We start from the raw sequence: 18,524 nt of genomic DNA, 5'->3' as shown, positions 1-18,524 counted from the left end.
GTAAGCTGTGTTTTAGCATCACAAAAACTCACCTCCCCACCTTGATTATTTTTTGAGAGGACAGGGAAAATGTTGATGTAAACTTTGGAATGCCTTTATGGAATTTTAGGCTAGTGGTTCCCATGTGTCCTATTAGCCAACATTTCCCACCAGATTTATTCTCATCCTCTTCTAAGTTTGGGAACCCCACATCTCTTCTGGGGTCACAGTTCCCTGTTTCATGAGGGACAGGTAAAAGCCAAGTCTCTCTCTTGCATCTTTTTATCTTTTTTTTTTTTTTTTTTTGAGACGGGGGTCTCACTCTGTTGCACAGGATGGAGTGCAGTGGTGCAATCTTGGCTCACTGCAGCCTTCGCCTCCCGGGTTCAAGCTATTCTGTCTCAGCCTCCCGAATAGCTGGGATTATAGGCACTCGCCACCACGCCAGGTTAATTTTTGCATTTTTAGTAGAGTCGGGGTTTCACCATGTTGATCAGGCTGGTCTTGACCCCTGGCCTCAAGTGATCCGCCCGCCTCGGCTTCCCAAAGTACTGGGATTACAGGTATGAGCCACTGCGCCCCTGGCGTAAATCTTTTTTTCTTTTCTTTTCTTTTTTGAGACAAAGAGTCTCGCTCTGTAGCCCAGGCTGGAGTGCAATGGCGCGATCTCGGCTCACTGCAGCCCCCACCACCCGAGTTCAAGCGATTCTCCTGCCTCAGCCTCCCCAGTAGCTGGGATTACAGGCGCCCGCCACCACGGCCGGCTAATTGTGTGTGTGTGTGTGTGTGTGTGTGTGTGTGTGTGCGCGCGTGTTTGCATTTTTTTTTTTTTTTTTTTAGTAGAGATGGGGCTTCACCATGTTGGCCAGGCTGGTCTCGCACACCTGACCTCAAGTGATCCACCCGCCTCGGCCTCCCAAAGTGCTGGAATTACAGGCGTGAGCCACCGTGCCCAGCCATAAAGCCATTTTTGAAAAATGAAACCTATGTCTCATTTTGACTCTACATCAAGAATAAAGACTGAAATGAAACGCTAATTCATAGGGCAGCAGGTCTTTTAGTAATTTTTTTAAACCTCTTTGGTGGCCATGGCGCATTTTGAGAACGTGGTGAACGCTGTAGACCCTTTCCCTCCAAACATCGCAAAATACTGTCTGTTAAAGAAGAGACTGATCTCGCTGGCACCATCTGTAGTTTTTGCACAACTGGTCACGCCCTCCACTGTCCGGTTCGCCGGTCTGGGACTCGCCTTGGCCAGCGAATCGTTGCTGAGCTCTGGCGAGGAACTCAGTCGCGGGGTGGGTGGGGTCGCTTGGAGGCAGCTGGGGTCGCTTGGAGGCAGCTGGCTCCGCCCGGCCGCGGGCGAGTCCGGAACACAGTTGCCCTCCCCTGTTGCCCACCGGAGGGCAAAGGGAAAGGAAGGCGCCAGGCCGGAAACGGAAGAGAAGGCGGGGACGTGTTTGGCAGCGGGACGCACCGCTTCAGTTGTGTTCCTGGTTCATTTTGTGTCTTGGCGATGTTTCCCAGAGTCTCGACGTTCCTACCTCTTCGCCTCCTTTCCCGCCACCCTTTGTCCTCTGGAAGCCCGGAGACATCAGCGGCTGCGATTATGCTACTCGCTGTTCGGCACGGAACAGTCAGGTACCGCAGTTCAGCGCTCTTGGCCCCATAGGTCCTCAGGCAACCCCGTGCCCCGTCCTGTACGTCCTCCGACTTCCTGGGGTCGATGTTATTACCTGCTGGGTCTTAGAAGCTATTACTTTAAATCTGAGGAAAGAGAAATCCCAGAAAGAAAAGATGACTTGCCCGAGGTCATAGTGTGCGTGAAAACAGAGCTACGATTACAAGCCTGGTCGCTGTGCTCTACTACACGCCGCGCCTCATTCCTCTTGTCATCATCTCCTGTCAGTTTACCCAGGTTTTTATCTTTTGCCTCCCAAGATTTATTTGATAGTCTCATTTGTTTTCCTTCATTTATTCTTTAGTTCATTACTGAAGAACTTGAAAAACAGCGTGCCAGTACTGGTTGTAAACCCCAAGTGAGACAGTCCTGCCATCGCGGAGCGTGTAGTTCCAGCAAGCAGACAATTCAAGCGCTATGTAGTGAAGTAATAGCTGAGATAGTGTAGGTAAGCACAGAGTACACTATTCAGCCGACATGAATGAATATTTGCTTGGATAGCAAATAGGGATACCTAACCATTGTAGGGGAGATTCAAGATATCGTTTCCGGAAAAGTCTGATGAAATCTGAAGGAGGACCACTGGTTGAAGTTAGCCAGGAAAAAAAGGGAATTGCGACATACTTGGTTTTGGTATTTATCCTCCGAGGACTTTATTATGAAAACCTAATTCCACTGCATAAATTCCATGCGTAACGTTCAGAAGGCAGTTTGGTTAAGTACAGTGCTGAATAGTAGCAGTGAAGATAGGAAGGACCGGCTGAATGGAGGAGAAAAATTGCACAGGTAGAATTAAAGGGATGTGACATCATGGGATAATGGTAGGGTAGTCAGAGATAGCAAAAATTTCAACTGGCTGCGTTGGAGTATTAGGGTATCCTTAATGTTAACCGAAGAATGCGGAGCCAGGCTTGAGAAAGATTTTTACATATATTATAATTTTTAGAAAACAAAAAATACCTGTTTATGTTAGGGGGCCTTTTAATATAGAAAGTGTGAAAAATGGAAAGTCAGTCTGAAAGAGGACTCTTGAATGTGGTGTTGAAGGTGTTGCATTTGAAGTACTGATGAGATGCTGTCAGTGGAAACAAACTCAGGTGGGAGGTTAGGTCTAGAGTTTTATTATTTTTAGTGCTAGGGAGTTACTTAGACGTGATTTTCCTATAATGTAGATTGCTTTCTGTGGTATGATAGCAGTCTTGAAAGAAAACAGTGTAGTAGAGAATACATGTGAGATTCATTCCTCTGATTACAACCTTTCTATTAAAATACCTTGAATAGTAACTTTAAATGTAAAATAATGACCATTTTCTTAAATAGATTGTACCATATATTGAATATTATAATGAGAGTCCTGTGTACTGATTATGAGGATACTAGTTATGCAGTTGGTTTTTTATTCTAATTTTAAAGTGCCTGATTTGATAGCCTCTGACGTTTTCATAAGCAGATCAAATAGTTTCAGCATTTTTTGAAACTGCCATTTTCTCTTTCATGTAAGTATCCTTAACCTGCGGCTGCCATTTTCTGGCTTTGAGAACTTGATACTATATATATATATTCTGGGACAGAGTCTTGCTCTGTCGCTTAGGCTGGAGTGCAGTGCGCGATCTCGACTCACTGCAACCTCTGCCTCCCGGGTTCAAGCGATTCTTCTGCCTCCGCCTCCCAAGTAGCTGGGACTACAGGCACCCACCACCACACCTGGCTAATTTTTGTATTTTTAGTAGAGACTGGATTTCACCGTATTGGCCAGGCTGGTCTCGATACCCCTGACCTCATGATCCGCCCACCTCCGCCTCCCAAACTGCTGGAATTACAGGCGTGAGCCACCACGCCCAGCCGAACTTGATACAATATTTAACCCAGGGTCTGATACAGGCTCTTGAGCTCACCTGCATGAGAATCACCTGGGGTCTTAGTTAAAATGTTAAATTCCAGACTAAGAACTGTGTTTTAAGTCAGCTCCCTATGTGATTTGTATAACCTCTAGAGATTCATAACCACTACTTTAACTTCTGTGGGCAACAGTTTGTACTGTAAAGTGAGAATAAATGAAACCTGTTCTGTTAAATTGTAAGGATTAAGTAACATACATAGCTACTGTAATGTGGTCCTCTGACCAGCAGGGTTAGCGTCACCTGTGAGTTTGTTAGAAATGCAAATTCTCAAGTGTCTCCTGGACAAAGCTGTTGAATCAGAATTCTTTGGTGGGACCAAAGTGTGTTTTAGCAAGGAGCATAGATGATTTCTGTGGGCCAGGTGTGGTGGCTCACACCTGTAATCCCGGCACTGTGGGAGGCGGGCAGATCGCTTGAGCCTAGGAATTCAAGCCTGGGCAACATGGCAGAACCCTGTCTCTACAAACAATTAGTCCCAGTTACTCAGGAGGCTGAGGTGGGAGGATCACCTGAGCTCAGGGAGGTCGAGGCTGCAGTGAGCTGAGATCACACCACTGCACTCCAGCCTATCTGACAGAGTGACGCCCTGTCTCAAAAAAAAAAAAAAAAAAATTCTATGCATATTAAAGTTTGAGAAGCAGTGCTGTAGCATGTCAGCTTCATAAAGGCAGGGACCATGAAATTCTTATTTACTAATATATTGTCAGTACCTAATATAGTGCCCACCACAGAGTAGATATTCACTATATTTAACGAATAATTTTTAATATACCCTCTTACTGAAACTAACACATTCAGAGTTTTGAAAGTTCTTCAGTAATCAAATACCAAAACAAGTTTTTAACCCCACAGAATAAAAGTGGATATTTGGATTACTTAGAATTAGGAAATCTTTTTGCATGAGTCTAATATAGATGTAATCATTTGTGTTGTTCTTTTTTATAAATGTATCTAGTGAAGAAAGCACAAATGACATTTCTAGCCATTGATTATTCTCTTTTCTGTTCCATTCTAGCTTACCTTACAAATGGTTATGGGTTAAGTAGCATGTAGCTCGATGAGAATGTTGATCAGATTAGATAACACCCACTCAGAAAGTTTTTTTGACATAATCTTCTTTATTGATAGAAATTTATTTTTGTATTGTTTAATTATAACTTTTTAAAGAGGTATTGTGTTAAGAGCAAGGACTTGCAGTCAGTCACATTTGGGTTTGAGAATAATAAATTGTCATTTATTAACCATGTCAGTGTTTTTCTACCGAACCCTGGGGTAAATGGAGGGAGGGAACAGACTTGGGAGCACCAGCACCCCCAGACCTCCCCTGGCCACCCCAAGGACCAAGTGATCAATATCTCAGCACACCTCTACTTATTTGTGGCACACAGTGTGTCTTAGTTCTTAGTGAGCTGTGAGCTACATGACTTTGGGACTTCTCTGATTTTCAGTTTCCTTGTCTGCAAAATAGAGACCTTAGGGAGTTAATGTGGGTATGAGAAATGTAAATAAAGTATATTACACAAGATGAGGCATGTAGTATATGCTAATAAATGGTAAGTTGCTGCTGTTATGGTTGTTAACAATGATTATAAAAAGAGACCAGCCTGACCAACATGGGGAAACCCCATCTTTGCTAAAAATACAAAATTAGCTGGGCGTGGTGGCACATGCCTACAATCCTAGCTACTCGGGAGGTTGAGGCAGGAGAATCGCTTGAACCCAGAAAGCGAGGTTTGCGGTGAGCCGTGATCGCGCCATTGCACTCCAGCCTGGGCAACAAGAGCGAAACTCCGTCTTAAAAAAAAAAAGCAACGGAAAGGGCTTGAATTGAAAAACAATTTTAGATACATAGTTTTTTACTTTATTGTAAGTAAGTTTTTTACTTTATTGTAGACTGCATTGTATTTTTCATTTTTTTCTTTAATGCATCTTTCCAGGACAAAAAATAACATCCAAAGATATTTTGGCACTAACAGCGTGATCTGTAGCAAGAAAGATAAGCAGTCTGTTCGAACTGATGAGACTTCCAAGGAGACTTCAGAGAGCCAAGACGGTGAAAAGGAAAATACGAAAAAAGACTTGTTAGGCATTATTAAGGGCATGAAAGTTGAATTAAGCACAGTAAATGTACAAACAACAAAGCCCCCCAAAAGAAGACCACTTAAAAGTTTGGAAACTACAGTTGGCAGGCTTCGAAGAGCTACAGAATATGCTCCAAAGAAGAGGTAAATTTAATTGTAATTCAAATGTTGTTTGAAACTCCAGTAAGCTTTTTCTTTTGGTAAAAAATATTTTTAATACAAATACTTGGGAAATGTTGAATTAATGAAGAATAAATATCAGCTTGTAAACACAGGGACTCTAATAATTACTCGAGGCTGGGCATGGTGGCTCACACCTGTAATCCCGGCACTTTGGGAGGCCGAGGCGGGTGGATCACTTGAGGTCAGGAGTTTGGAGACCAGCCTGGCCAACATGGTGAAACCCTGTCTCTGCTAAAAATACAAAAATCAGCTGGGTGTGGTGGTGCGTGCTTGTAATCCCAGCAACTTGGGAGGCTGGGGCAGGAGGACTGTTTGAACCCAGGAGGCAGAGGTTGCAGCGAGCCAAGAATTGTGCCACTGCACTCCAGCCTGGGGGACCGAGCGAGACTCTGTCTCAAACAACAACAACAACAAAATAATAATTACTTGAGAAATGCTGTTATTGTATTATATTTAAATAACAAGAGGATATCTGTACACAATCCAGAGAAAGGAAAGGAGAAGTGATCTCGTTGAGAATTTCACACACTTACATATTTATCAGTGTTATTAACTGCCATGTAATTGCCTCTTTAAGCTGTTAATTAACAATATCATTTACATCTTGATTTGAAGGTAGCTTAATGTCTGTAAAGGACTTGCTTATTTAAAATTTTCCGTTTTAAAGATTGCTGGAATAAAGTTTTAGCATGTTGATTACAACTGCTTTGTATGACTTCCCTTGATCAATACCTATCAGTGCTTTCAGCTTTCTTGGTAGTTTCCTCAGAGTATTAAAATTATTTGTGTTTGTCAAAAGAGTATTATATTTAATTCTAAATGCAATCAGTGATACTTGGCATTGTGTGGTAGGTTAAATGGCAGTATTTTTTTTAGTGCTATGTAATGATGTATTTCAATGATGTCATTAATTCAAGTAGTAAGGTATGTGGCTTTAGGATACTCATCACTGACTTCTCTTACCAGAACAAACAGATTTTAATAGTCTTCTGTTTCCTAGACTGATTTAACATTTTAATGGAACTTCTTGGTTTCTACATTATATCAAAAATACCTCTAGAAAGTATGATTGGGTAGTAGAGTAAGCTAATTCAGACTATCAGTACCCATAATAGGTACTTCCTCCTCCTCCTCCTGCTTTTAGAAACAAAATGGTTATATATAAGTATATGGAAATAAATAATACAAACATATATAAATACTTTTCAAGAATGGCATTTTTAAAGCTCCTAGACCTATTTATGACCCATCATGCTCTTTATTATAATTATAATTGAATTAGCGATTACAGAAATGGTAAAGTGAGTTGAATGCTTTGGAAAGAATCAGTAAAGGTCATTTAAAATTTTTTTTTCCAATTAGGTATGAGTGAGGCAAACATACATGTGTGGGAAGATCATACACTTAGATTGCTTTGTAAGCTTTCTTACATTCTTGCTCCACTTTTCCACTTAAACTAAAATTGAAAATACTGGAGGATGGGTGTGATGTATATAAAAGATGTGTCTTAGAACCTCTATCAGTGGTCCTATGTTCAAAGAAGAGGCTTTGGTCCCACATCAAAAGACTGGTGAATGAGGTACATTTGTTTTGAGTTTTAAAAAGGTGTCTTTTAATGATTTTTTCCTCCCCTCCCTCTTTTTCAAGGACTCCAAGGTGCATGGGATTAGGTTAGTCATGATCTTTGCTTCATGAGGCACTGTCATCATTGCTTCATACATAGACTGCTTTTCTTTGTTTGTATTAAAGATTGAACCTTCATTGATATGGTTACCATGGCTACACTACCTCCCAAACTTAGTGGCATAAAACATTCATTCATTATGCTCACAGATTCTGTGGGTTAGCGATTTGACTAGAACACAGTGGGGGAAGGCCAATCTGTGCTCTGTGATGTCTGGGGCCTCAGTTGGAAGACTTAGAAGTCTGAGGCTGGAATTGTCTGAAGTTTGCTCACTCATAGGTCTGGCAGTTGATGCTGGCTGTCAGCTGAGACCTTATTAGCAGAAACACCTACATGTGGCTTTCTTTGTGAGCTGGGCTTTATCCCTGCATGGTGGCTGGGTTCCAGGGCGCGTGTCTCAAGAGAAAGTGAGCCAAGAGAAAGTTGTATTTTCTTTTTAATTACCTAGCCTTATAATAAGATTGGACATTACCGTGCTTACCCTTGTTCCACATTGATTTTCCTGGGATATTTGTTTTTATCACAACCACTCCTGAGAAACAATCTTGACAAATATATAATGTCATTGATAGGAATGGAGCAATATACAGTTGGTCCTCTGTATGTGCAGGTTCTGCATCCACAGATTCAACCAATTTCTGATCGAAAATATTAAAAAAGAAAAAATACAGTATAACTACTTACATAATTAGGTATTATAAGTAATCCAGAGATAATTTAAAAGTATTCGGAGGATGTGCATTACTTATATGCAGGTACTCTGCCATTTTATATAAGGGGCTTGTGCATCCATCCTGGTGGGGGCCAGAGCTGTTCCTGGAAACAATGCCTGTATCCCACAGCCCCACCTCCCCCAACCCCTGCAGATATTAAGGGACTGCTGTAATGTTACTGTGAACTGCCTCATTTACATCATTATTGACATGGTTGTATTTGCCTGTGCTGCCCCAGAGTACCTTAGGACACAGTTTGGGAGCCAGGGTCCCAGATGGAGAGCTTGTGTCTTCTCTACTCATCTTTAGCTAAGGTAGATTCCGGGCTGGGATCTGGAATCGTCTGAGGGCCCTTTTCCAGTGGTTGATACTGGCTGTTGGCTGAGGCTTTAGCTAGGGCTCTTGGCCGGTACACTTACCCATGGCCTTTCCATGTGGCCTGGGTTTCTTGCCTGGTAGCTGGGTTCCACAGACAAATGTCTTGAGAGATGGAAGTGAAAGCTGTATCACATTATTTGATCTAGCCTCAGAAGTTGCAGTGTGTTACCTCTATCTTGTTCTGTTCATCAAGGCAGTCACAAAGTTTCCCCTGGTTTTCAGGGAGGGAAGATAGATCTCCCTCTTGATGGATATATGGCAATGTTTTGGAAGAGCATGTGGAACCAGAAGTAATGCTGTCATTATTTTCTGAAAGTATAATCTGCTTATCAGGTACATCTGGTACCTGATAACTGTAGAATTTCAGCTATACTATAGGCAACATTGTCATGGCAAAATTGACCCCTAATTCATAGACTGCATCTGGCCTGGGAGAACTGTGGGTACCTAATGGGGATACCATATTTAGGACTTAAATGCAGTGATTCTTCTTACTGCACGTCTTTTGCAGGGACCCTGGAAACTGCATGTGGCCTTGTTACAAGAGATACTGGCTCCTGTGGGGCAGTAAGCCCGGCAGCTTGCAGATCTCATATCCTTACTCTAAGATGATTGACTATGTGAAGTGTCACCTGCATGAACACTACAATAACTCCCACTGAGAAGGAGACCCAAGGCTGCCTTGCCGGCCTGCTGTGGTTCTGTCTTTCATCTTCCTGAATGGACTGGGCCAGGTGTCACCTGTAGTGGTCCTTTGGGTCTGAATGTTTAGTGGAACCTAAGAATATCCCTGGTGATGCAGCAGTAACCAAAATTTCTAGCATCTGCTTTAACTTCCTCTTAACCTGATTCATTTGGAAGGCATCAGCTAACTATTACTCACTTAATTGATCCCTGCTGGAAATTTAGATTATTTCTGGTGTTTCACTAGTATGAAATGATGCTATGTTTAAGATTGTTTATTCATTCAGCAACTTTCTCTTGCCATTATATTTCACACACCATCCAAAGTGCTAGAGATTGGACATTGAACAAAACAAAGTCTCTGCTTCCTACATTAAAATGGGGGGAGGGATGTAGGAGAGGAGATGTATGTACAACACACACACACACACACACACACACAATGTCTATACTATGTCAGGTGGTGAAACATGAAGAAAAATAAGAGTGATGGAATTGGGCCAGGCACAGCCTGTAATTCCAGCACTTTGGGAGGCTGAGGCAGGAGGATTGCTTGAGTCTAGGAGTTTAAGACCAGCCCGGCCAACATAGTGAGACCCAGTCTCTACAAAAAATGAAAAAAAAAAAAAAATAGCTGGATGTGATGGCACGCACCTGTAGTCCCAGCTACTCAGGAAGCTGAGGCAGGAGGATTGCTTGAGCTGAGGAGGTTGAGGCTGCAGTGAGCTGTGGTTGTGTCACTGTACTCCAGCCTGGGTGGGGAAAAAAAAAAAAAAGAATGCGGGGGCTGGAGAGGTGCTATTTTTAAGAATAATTAGGGAAGAACTCTGATAAGGTAACATTTGAGCAAAGATTAGAATCAAATTAGGGATAAAGCCACGTAGATATCTGAAAGATGAATTCCTTTTCAGGCATAGAGGATAGAACTGCTTAGGCCTTGAGGTTGGAGAATGCAGTATCCTTCAAATTCCACAAATTTGTTTCTTTTCTTTCGTTTTTTGATACAGAGTCTTGCTCTGTTCCCCAGGCTGGAGTCCAGTGGCACAATCGCCTCTACCTCTGGGCTCAAGCAATCCTCCCACCGCAGCCTCCCGAGTAGCTAGGACTACAGACATGCACCATCACATCTGGCTAGTTTTTTTTTTTCTTTTTGTAGAGATGGTGTTTCACTATGTTGTCCAGGCTGGTCATGAACTCCTGGACTCAAGTAATCTGCCCACCTTGGCCTCTCAAAGTGCTGGGATTACAGGTGTGAGCCACCACGCCCAGCTGTTTATTTTCTTTCTTTCTTTTTTTTTCTGTTTATTTTCTTTAAACACATATTCTTAAAAGTGGAATTGCTAGGTCAAAAGATGTGCATTTTTTTTTTTTTGCCTTTGATATATGGCACCAAGTTGCCTGCCAAAAGCGGTGCCAATTTAAGTATCCACTCAGTAGTTTCTTTCTCTCATCAGAATTCTTTTCTGAAATTGTATGTCATACAGTTTATTTTAAAGAAATGTAAAAAGTACAGAATGTTATGAAGGGGAAAAGTTTGTATTGATGAAATCGTTTTAATTACAGGATAGAGTAGATTGTTAAAAGATACTTTAACAAGTTCTCCTTACATTGTTAAAATATATGAAGAAAGATCCCTGTATGTAAAAATTATTCAATGACAGGCTCCCCCACAATTTTTATTAATTAGAACATTTCAAATTATAAAGCCAGAGAGTATAACTATATAGGAAACCATTGTTATGAAGTGTATGATTCTAGAAAATGAATATTCATCTATGTTCTGTGTATACTTTGATCAAATATATTAAAATTTGAAAATGAAGTTCACCAGTTTATGAAAGAAATACAATGACTTTGGAATAAGGTTAAAGCTTTATTCACAGATAAGTTTTAAAAGCACATTTTATTTTAACTGTTATATTTCTTTTTTTCTTTTCTATTTTTGGAGACAGACTCTCACTCTGTGGCTCAGGCTGTAGTGCAGTGGAAAAATCATGGCTCACTGCAGCCTCTACCTCCTGTGCTCAAGTGATCCTCCCACTCAGCCTCACCAGTAGCTGGAACTATAGGCACATGCCACCATACCTGGCTAATTTTTTTTTTCCTTTTCTTTTCTTTTTTTCTCTATCCCAGGCTGGTCTCAAACTCCTGGGCTCAAGCAATCCTCCCGCCTCAGCCTCCCAAAGTGCTGGAATTACAGGCATGAGCCACCATGCCCGACCCCTTGTTTCATTCTTCTGTTTTTCTTCTATTCTTATCAGATTTTAGATCTTTCATACCTTAGTTAAGTCCTTAAAATCTTTCTCCAAGAACTTCAGGAATTTGGGAAGTTTAACTTTCGTATTAGGTAACGGATCGTAATATAGAAAGCCAGGTATAGTAAAACATTAATTTGGATCCCACTCATTGAGATGTCAGTTCTTAGTGAGTTAAAAAATGTTGCAAATAGCCAGGCATGGTGGCAGATGGCTATAGTCACAGCTACTCAGGAGGATGAAATGGGGGGCTTGCTTGAACCCAGGACTTTGAAGCCAGACTTGACATATTGAGACCCCTGTCTCTTAAAAAAAAAAAAAAGGAAAAAATGTTGTAAATAATTTATTTTCTTTTTATAATAGAATGTTTTTCTATTAACTTGCTTCAATTTAGGAAGCTTTTGAAAGCTTTTTCTTATGAAAAATTTAAAACATGTGCAAAGAACACAAAATGGTATAACCCCTTTCTACTGTTGCCCAGCTTCAACAGTGATCAACATTTTGCCATTCTTGTATCATCTATGCCTTCACCCACTTTCCATCTCCTACTTGATGATGATTTGTGGCTCTTTTTTTTTTCCAGGTAAAATTTACATGTATTAAAGTGTACAAATCTTAGCTGTAGGATTTTGACAAACAGGGACTGTGACCCACACACTTACCAAAACACTATGTTTTTCATTTTCACCTTCCCAGTCAGTAGCCATCAGTCCTGAGGCAATTGCTGTTTTGATTTTTTTTTCCGCCTCAGATTAGTGTTCCCTGTTCTGGAACTTGATATAAATGGAATCACAGATTTTTTTTTTTTTTTGACAGAGTCTAGTTCTGACACCCAGGCTGGAGTGCAGTGGCGCAATCCTGGCTCACTGCAACCTCCACCTCCCAGGTTCAAGCGATTCTCATGTCTCAGCCTCCAGAGTAGCTGGGATTTTACAAGCATGTGCTGCCATGCCTGGCTAATTTTTATATTTTATATTCTTTGTGTCCAACTTCTTTCGCTTGATCTAATGTCTGTGAAAGTCATTCATGTTGTCATGAGCTGAGTACTCTTCCGTTGTATGGATGTATCACAATTTGTTTTTCTGTTCTGATGATAGACTTTTAGGTTGCTTCCAGTAAAGTTTCTGCGAACTGGTTAACCTGCCTTTATATTTGCTCACAATATATATTGTTTCTGAAATACAATAGCATCTAATTAAAAATTCCACTAATTTATAATTTTTGAGGCCGATCTGTCCCTCACCCCTCTACCTTAATATATTGTTCTGAGTTAGTGTTGTGCTTCAGCAAATATCCATTAATTTTAACATTTAACATTTCAAAGTTTATATAAAACTGGTACCTAATAGTTGAGAATTCTTGCCTTTGTCAGAAATTGAATTGAATACTTTTTTGAACACCAGTGTTTTCTCCAAAAATCATTTCACTTTTCACTAAACTAATGGTGTAATAAGCAACCTCTCTTTTTTGTTTTTTGTTTTTTTTTGTTTGTTTTGTTTTGGTTTTTTTGAGACAGAGTCTCGCTCTGTCTCCTAGGCTAGACTGCAGTGGCGTGATCTTGGTTCACTGCAGCCTCCACCTCCCGGGTTTAAGCAATTCTCTTGCCTCAGCCTCCCGAGTAGCTGGCACTTACAGGCGCACGCCACCACACCCAGCTAATTTTTGTATTTTTAGTAGAAATGGGGTTTCACCATGTTGGCCAGGCTGGTCTCGAACTCCTGACTCAAGTGATCTGTCTGCCTCGGCTTCCCAAAGTGCTGAAATTACAGGCATGAGCCACCGCACCTGGCCAATCTCTCTTTTTTTCTTTCTCATTTGTTTTTCATTTTCTTTTTCAGAATTGAGCCCCTGAGTCCTGAGTTGGTGGCAGCTGCATCTGCTGTGGCAGATTCTCTCCCTTTTGATAAGCAAACAACCAAGTCAGAGCTGCTGAGCCAGCTGCAGCAGCATGAGGAAGAGTCAAGGGCACAGAGAGATGCAGAGCGACCTAAAATTAGGTGAGTGAATCAAACCCTTAAGTCAGTAATGTTTATATCTCAAAATGGGCCATTTTCATGTGGCTAGTGAGTAATACACATAATATATACCACGTAAGTGGAATTTGTATATAAAATATACCACATAATTTTAGCAATTCAACTTTTTAAAAAACTTATGTCTTAAGTATGATTATAGTTTTTAAAAAAACAATTGAATAAAGTTTCCTTTTAGGAAGTTACAGTTTCTTGTCCATGAAAAAATAAATGGTAAATTCAGTAATGTTATTAAAAATAAATAACAGAATAAGGTAGCTTCTCTGAGAAAAGTAATTTTTTTCAGTTAAATACCTTGCTGGTTTTATGCACAGTATGATAATCTTCAGGTCTGTTGCCTTCTCCTTTCCTCTTCTGTATTTCATCTGACATCGTTCCACTTACTCTCTTCATCTCTCATTTTATACCATGTTATACTACTTGCTGCCTATGTTATAGTAAGTAGTAAGTATAGTAAGTAGTAACACTGCCTCATTTTGGAGAGTGATCTAAATCAGTTGTTCTCAATGAGCGTGTATACCAGATTTATTTCAAGAAATTAAAAGAAATGGCCGTGTGTGCTGGCTCATGCCCATGATCCCAGCACTTTGGGAGGCTAAGACAAGAGGATCACTTGAGGCCAGGAATTTGAGACCAGCCTGGGCAAAAAAGCAAGACCCTATCTCTACAAAACATAAAAAAAGTAGCTGAGCATGGTGGCATGTGCCTGAAGTCTAGCTACTTTGGAGGCTGAGGCAGGAGGATCACTTTTTTTTTTTTTTTTTTTTTGAAACGGAGTCTCGCTCTGTCACCCAGGTTGGAGTGCAGTCGTGCGATCTCGGCTCACTGCAGGCTCCGCCTCTCCGGTTCACACCATTCTCCTGCCTCAGCCTCCCGAGTAACTGGGACTACAGGTTCCTGCCACCATGCCTGGCTAATTTTTTTGTATTTTTAGTAGAGACAGTGTTTCACTGTGTTAGCCAGGATGGTCTGGATCTCCTGACCTCGTGATCTGCCCGCCAGAGCCTCCCAAAGTGCTGGGATTACAGGCTTGAGCCACCGTACCCAGCCTCAGGAGGATCACTTAAGTCCAGGGTTTGAAGTTGCATTGAGCTGTGATCTCACAACAGCACTCCAGCCTGGGCAATAGTGTGAGACAAGAAACTGTAATTAAAAAAAAAAAAAAGAAAAAAAAAAGCCAGGCGCATTGGCTCACGCCTGTAATCCCAGCACTGTGAGAGGCTGAGGCGAGCGAATCACCACGTCAGGAGATCAAGACCATCCTGGCTAACACAGTGAAACCGTGTCTCTACTAAAAACACAAAAAATTAGCCTGGCATGGTGGCACATGCCTGTAGTCTCAGCTCTCAGAAGGCTGAGGCAGGAGAATTGCTTGAACACAGCAGGGAGAGGTTGCAGTGAGCCGAGATCGCGCCACTGCACTCCAACCTAGGCAACAGAGCGAAACTCCATCTCAAAAAAAAAAAAAAAAAAAGGAAGACATAGATATCTGGGCTGTCAGTTCAGTGAGTCATTTTATTTGTGTTTGAACAAATAAAAAGCAACAAATAAATATGGCTAACTCTTGGTTTTAATTTAGTTGTTGGATGTAGGTGATAGGTATAACAGATACTGATTTTACTTTCCTATCATTTTCTCTGAATAATTTTTCATGAGACACTTACGTTTTAAATGAAGATTTCTGAAGTACATCTTTAAAAGATGAAAGTAAACATAAATTGTAATGTTCTGTGTTATGTGAATGTTAATAGGTGACATTTTTTATTTAAACATTTTTATGCTGTGTAATTAGTGCATAAAAATGAAATAAGAATTAAATGATCTCAGTCTCCTGTTTAAGGAAGTTTATTACTGTTCTGTAGCTAAGATTTCTAATACACTTGACCTTTTTATTATTTCAGTTTCAGTAACATAATATCAGATATGAAAGTTGCCAGATCTGCTACAGCTAGAGTTCGTTCAAGACCAGAGCTTCAGATTCAGTTTGATGAAGGCTATGACAATTATCCTGGCCAGGAGGAGACCGATGATCATAAAAAAAGGTATCAGGCTTTGTAATCTGCTGGTTTTGTTTGTGTAGTTTGTTTTTACCTTAACTAGATTTACCTTATTGTGTGTGTGTATTATTGCTGTTGGATATCTGAACATTTTGAATGCATTTACAGCTGTGTTCTTACTCTCTGTATACCACTTCCTAGAGAGGGAACCATGTGCTGGATTTAGCCAGTCCTGTAGTTTTCCATACCTGAAATCAAAATGGGCCATGCTTTACATCTACCCACGATGAATAGGGGTCCTTTGATTTAGAGTAAGCGGAGCTGACTGAATTCTGAGCAAATAAGTATTTTGTGAGAAACATTATTTTTCATTTTAAATGTAAGTGTCTAATACTGTGTATTCATATAGCCTTTATATCTCAATACATGCTTATCTATTGGTATACCTTAGAGAAATAACCCACCATCAATGAGAAGAAGGAAAGGCAGGAGGAAAAAGGTTTATATAATACTTTAAAATGGTAGATTATTTGTGGCCATTTGAATTTACTGATTTGAAGTTCTTAAAGATGCTGAGCCATGCCTTACCTAGTTATTTTAGAATCTAAAGTTGTTCTGTATTTGCATAACGTTTCTGTTCTTTTTCTTCTTTAAACCCTGAAAGTGATAGATGGGAAGGAGGAACCAGATATTTGGCATGGTCTGACAAAAATTAACTTGTCTTTGTAGCAGGATATGCTCACAACTGGAGTGTTTTCAATGCATTGTATATTCCGTGGATTTGTTTTAAGTAAAATCAGAAACTTGAGTTAACTCCTTCTGGGTGTTAAATTACTGATTTATACAGGAAAGTTGGAAAAGGTGGTCAGCAGTTAACACCGGAAGTTCAAGAGGTTATGGTGACTTTGGAAGATTATTTGAATTACTAATTTAAAGTGATTTAGTGTCTGTTACATATTATTGAATAAAGGAGAAGGTGTACTTGGAGTTTTACTTAAGAATATTTAACTGAATCAGTTAATTCTTGAGAATATTTAACTGAATCATTCATCTTGGACAGTGTTCTGTGCAACTACATTAGGATGGTATATTATAATTTGATTTTTAATATTAGATTTGATATTTAATATTTAAAAAATTAGAAGCAAGTAGGAAAGGGTTTTCTGTGCCTTCAATGTGTTAAAAAGCCAGCTAGAGGTGAGTAAGGGGAAGCAATGGTGAGACGCCAAGTTGTTCACCCTGCTATGACTGGGGCAGGATCTGGGATATCAACCACAGACAACTCAGGCCTGGATTGATTTTTTCTGTTGGAGATTGACAGTTCACACTGGCCTGCCTCAGAATGTTGGCACTGCCGCTGACTAATTCTGTGACTGGGGCACCTTTTATAGCCTCCATCAGCCTGTTTCTCCAGCTATAAAATGCTGAAAGTGAAACCTAGCTTAAATGGCTTTCTTAAGGAATAGAAAAGAAACACGTGTAAACTATCTGGTACATAGTAGGTGCTCAGCAAATGTCCATTCCCTCTCTTTGTAGTACGTTCCTCTTTTGAAATTCAATACTTTATCAAGGCATTGGCCCTCTGCTGTGACTTGCTTTAATCTACCATCCTGTTTGTCTGACGCGTTGAGGGAGAAGAATGCAAGGCACTGAAGAGAGTTACGGAGCATAAAAGCCTTTGTTTACAAATAACTTGGAACCTGCTAGAGGGAAGATTATATGATTTGAGATCACGTTATTTAATGTTCATATGGTATTTGCATTTTTTCCAGTTATTTCTATTTAGTAGAGAGAAGTAATTTAGTTTATTTAAAAAAAATTATTTTTAAAACTAACCCTCCAGTTTATTATTTTTTATTTTTCTTCGAGACGGAGTCTCGCTCTTATCGCCCAACCTTGAGTGTAGTGGCACAATCTCGGCTCACTGCAACCTCTGACTCCTGGGTTCAAGGGATTCTCCTGCCTTAGCCTCTCAAGTAGCAGAGATTACAGGCACCTGCCATCACACCTGGCTAATTTTTTTTTGTATTTTTAGTAGAGACGGGGTTTCACCATGTTGGCCAGGCTGGTCTCAAACTCCTGACCTCAGGTAATCTACCTGCCTTGGCCTCCCAAAGTGCTGAGATTACAGGCGTGAGCCACCTCGCCTGGCCAGCCATCCAGTTTATAAACTGGATTTTAATCTGCCAGTAAATGTATTCAAGTAAATATGTGAATTGGTGCATAAAGCAGTTGATTATCAAGTGTGTAAGAAAATGTTACCTATTAACTCTCTGATATTAATTTCAATAGTTAATTTAAAATAGTCAAGTAAAGAAAGTTAATAATTATTTTAAAATACAGAATGATTGCCTTATGAGAGGGAATGTTATGATTTACCAATGCAATCTTTTATAATTATAATTTTAATTAAACATTGCAGTGTTTTCTGCCCTTAAAGACAAACGTTGACTTTAACAGCTTCTATTTTGGCATAGTTATAGTTTTTCACAAAGTGGAGTTTTTAAAACCTTAATATAAAAACGAAAAAATAAAAATTATGGCAAATTAAGCTAATCTTTTCAATTAGGTATTTTGGAAATTAAATTGCTCTAACTGATTTGTTGTATTATGAAGCAAAACTTCAAGTGCGCATTTCTGTTTTTTGTTTATCGGTCCTAAAAATGTGGCAATTTAGCTAATATTTTTGATGTGGGTCAGTGGAATTATTTTTAATTTCTACATAGAATATTTCACTTAAGATATTTTCTCATAATTTTTGTTGACAGTTTAAAATATATTCATTAAAATGTTGTTTTCTTTTTTTGGACTTAGGAAAAATATATTCAGAGGGAAAAGACTTAATATTTTTGACATGATGGCAGTTACTAAAGAAGCACCTGAAACAGGTTTGTTAAGAATAACACTCTTTCTCAGGTGGAGAAACATTCCATCATTCCAAGATGTCCTTAGTGT

The 18,524-nt window shown here is 40.0% G+C and overlaps 1 protein-coding gene across 1 annotated transcript in view; it reads left to right on the top strand.

Annotated features, from left to right (window-relative positions):
• Positions 1–1,327: 1,327 nt before the first annotated feature.
• Positions 1,328–18,524, top strand: part of MRPS31 (mitochondrial ribosomal protein S31) — a 37,243-nt gene continuing 20,046 nt past the window's right edge. The window contains exons 1-5 of the mRNA XM_054446562.2: positions 1,328–1,620; positions 5,499–5,786; positions 13,378–13,536; positions 15,474–15,614; positions 18,384–18,457. Coding sequence (XP_054302537.1) covers positions 1,496–1,620; positions 5,499–5,786; positions 13,378–13,536; positions 15,474–15,614; positions 18,384–18,457 — 787 coding nt within the window. The 5' untranslated portion in view covers positions 1,328–1,495. The remainder of the gene's footprint in view (positions 1,621–5,498; positions 5,787–13,377; positions 13,537–15,473; positions 15,615–18,383; positions 18,458–18,524) is intronic.

This window comes from Pongo pygmaeus, chromosome 14, assembly GCF_028885625.2.
Source record: "Pongo pygmaeus isolate AG05252 chromosome 14, NHGRI_mPonPyg2-v2.0_pri, whole genome shotgun sequence".
Classification (NCBI taxonomy): domain Eukaryota; kingdom Metazoa; phylum Chordata; class Mammalia; order Primates; family Hominidae; genus Pongo; species Pongo pygmaeus.
The sequence above is the reverse complement of the archived record's forward strand: the minus strand, read 5'-3'. Positions and strand labels throughout refer to the sequence as shown.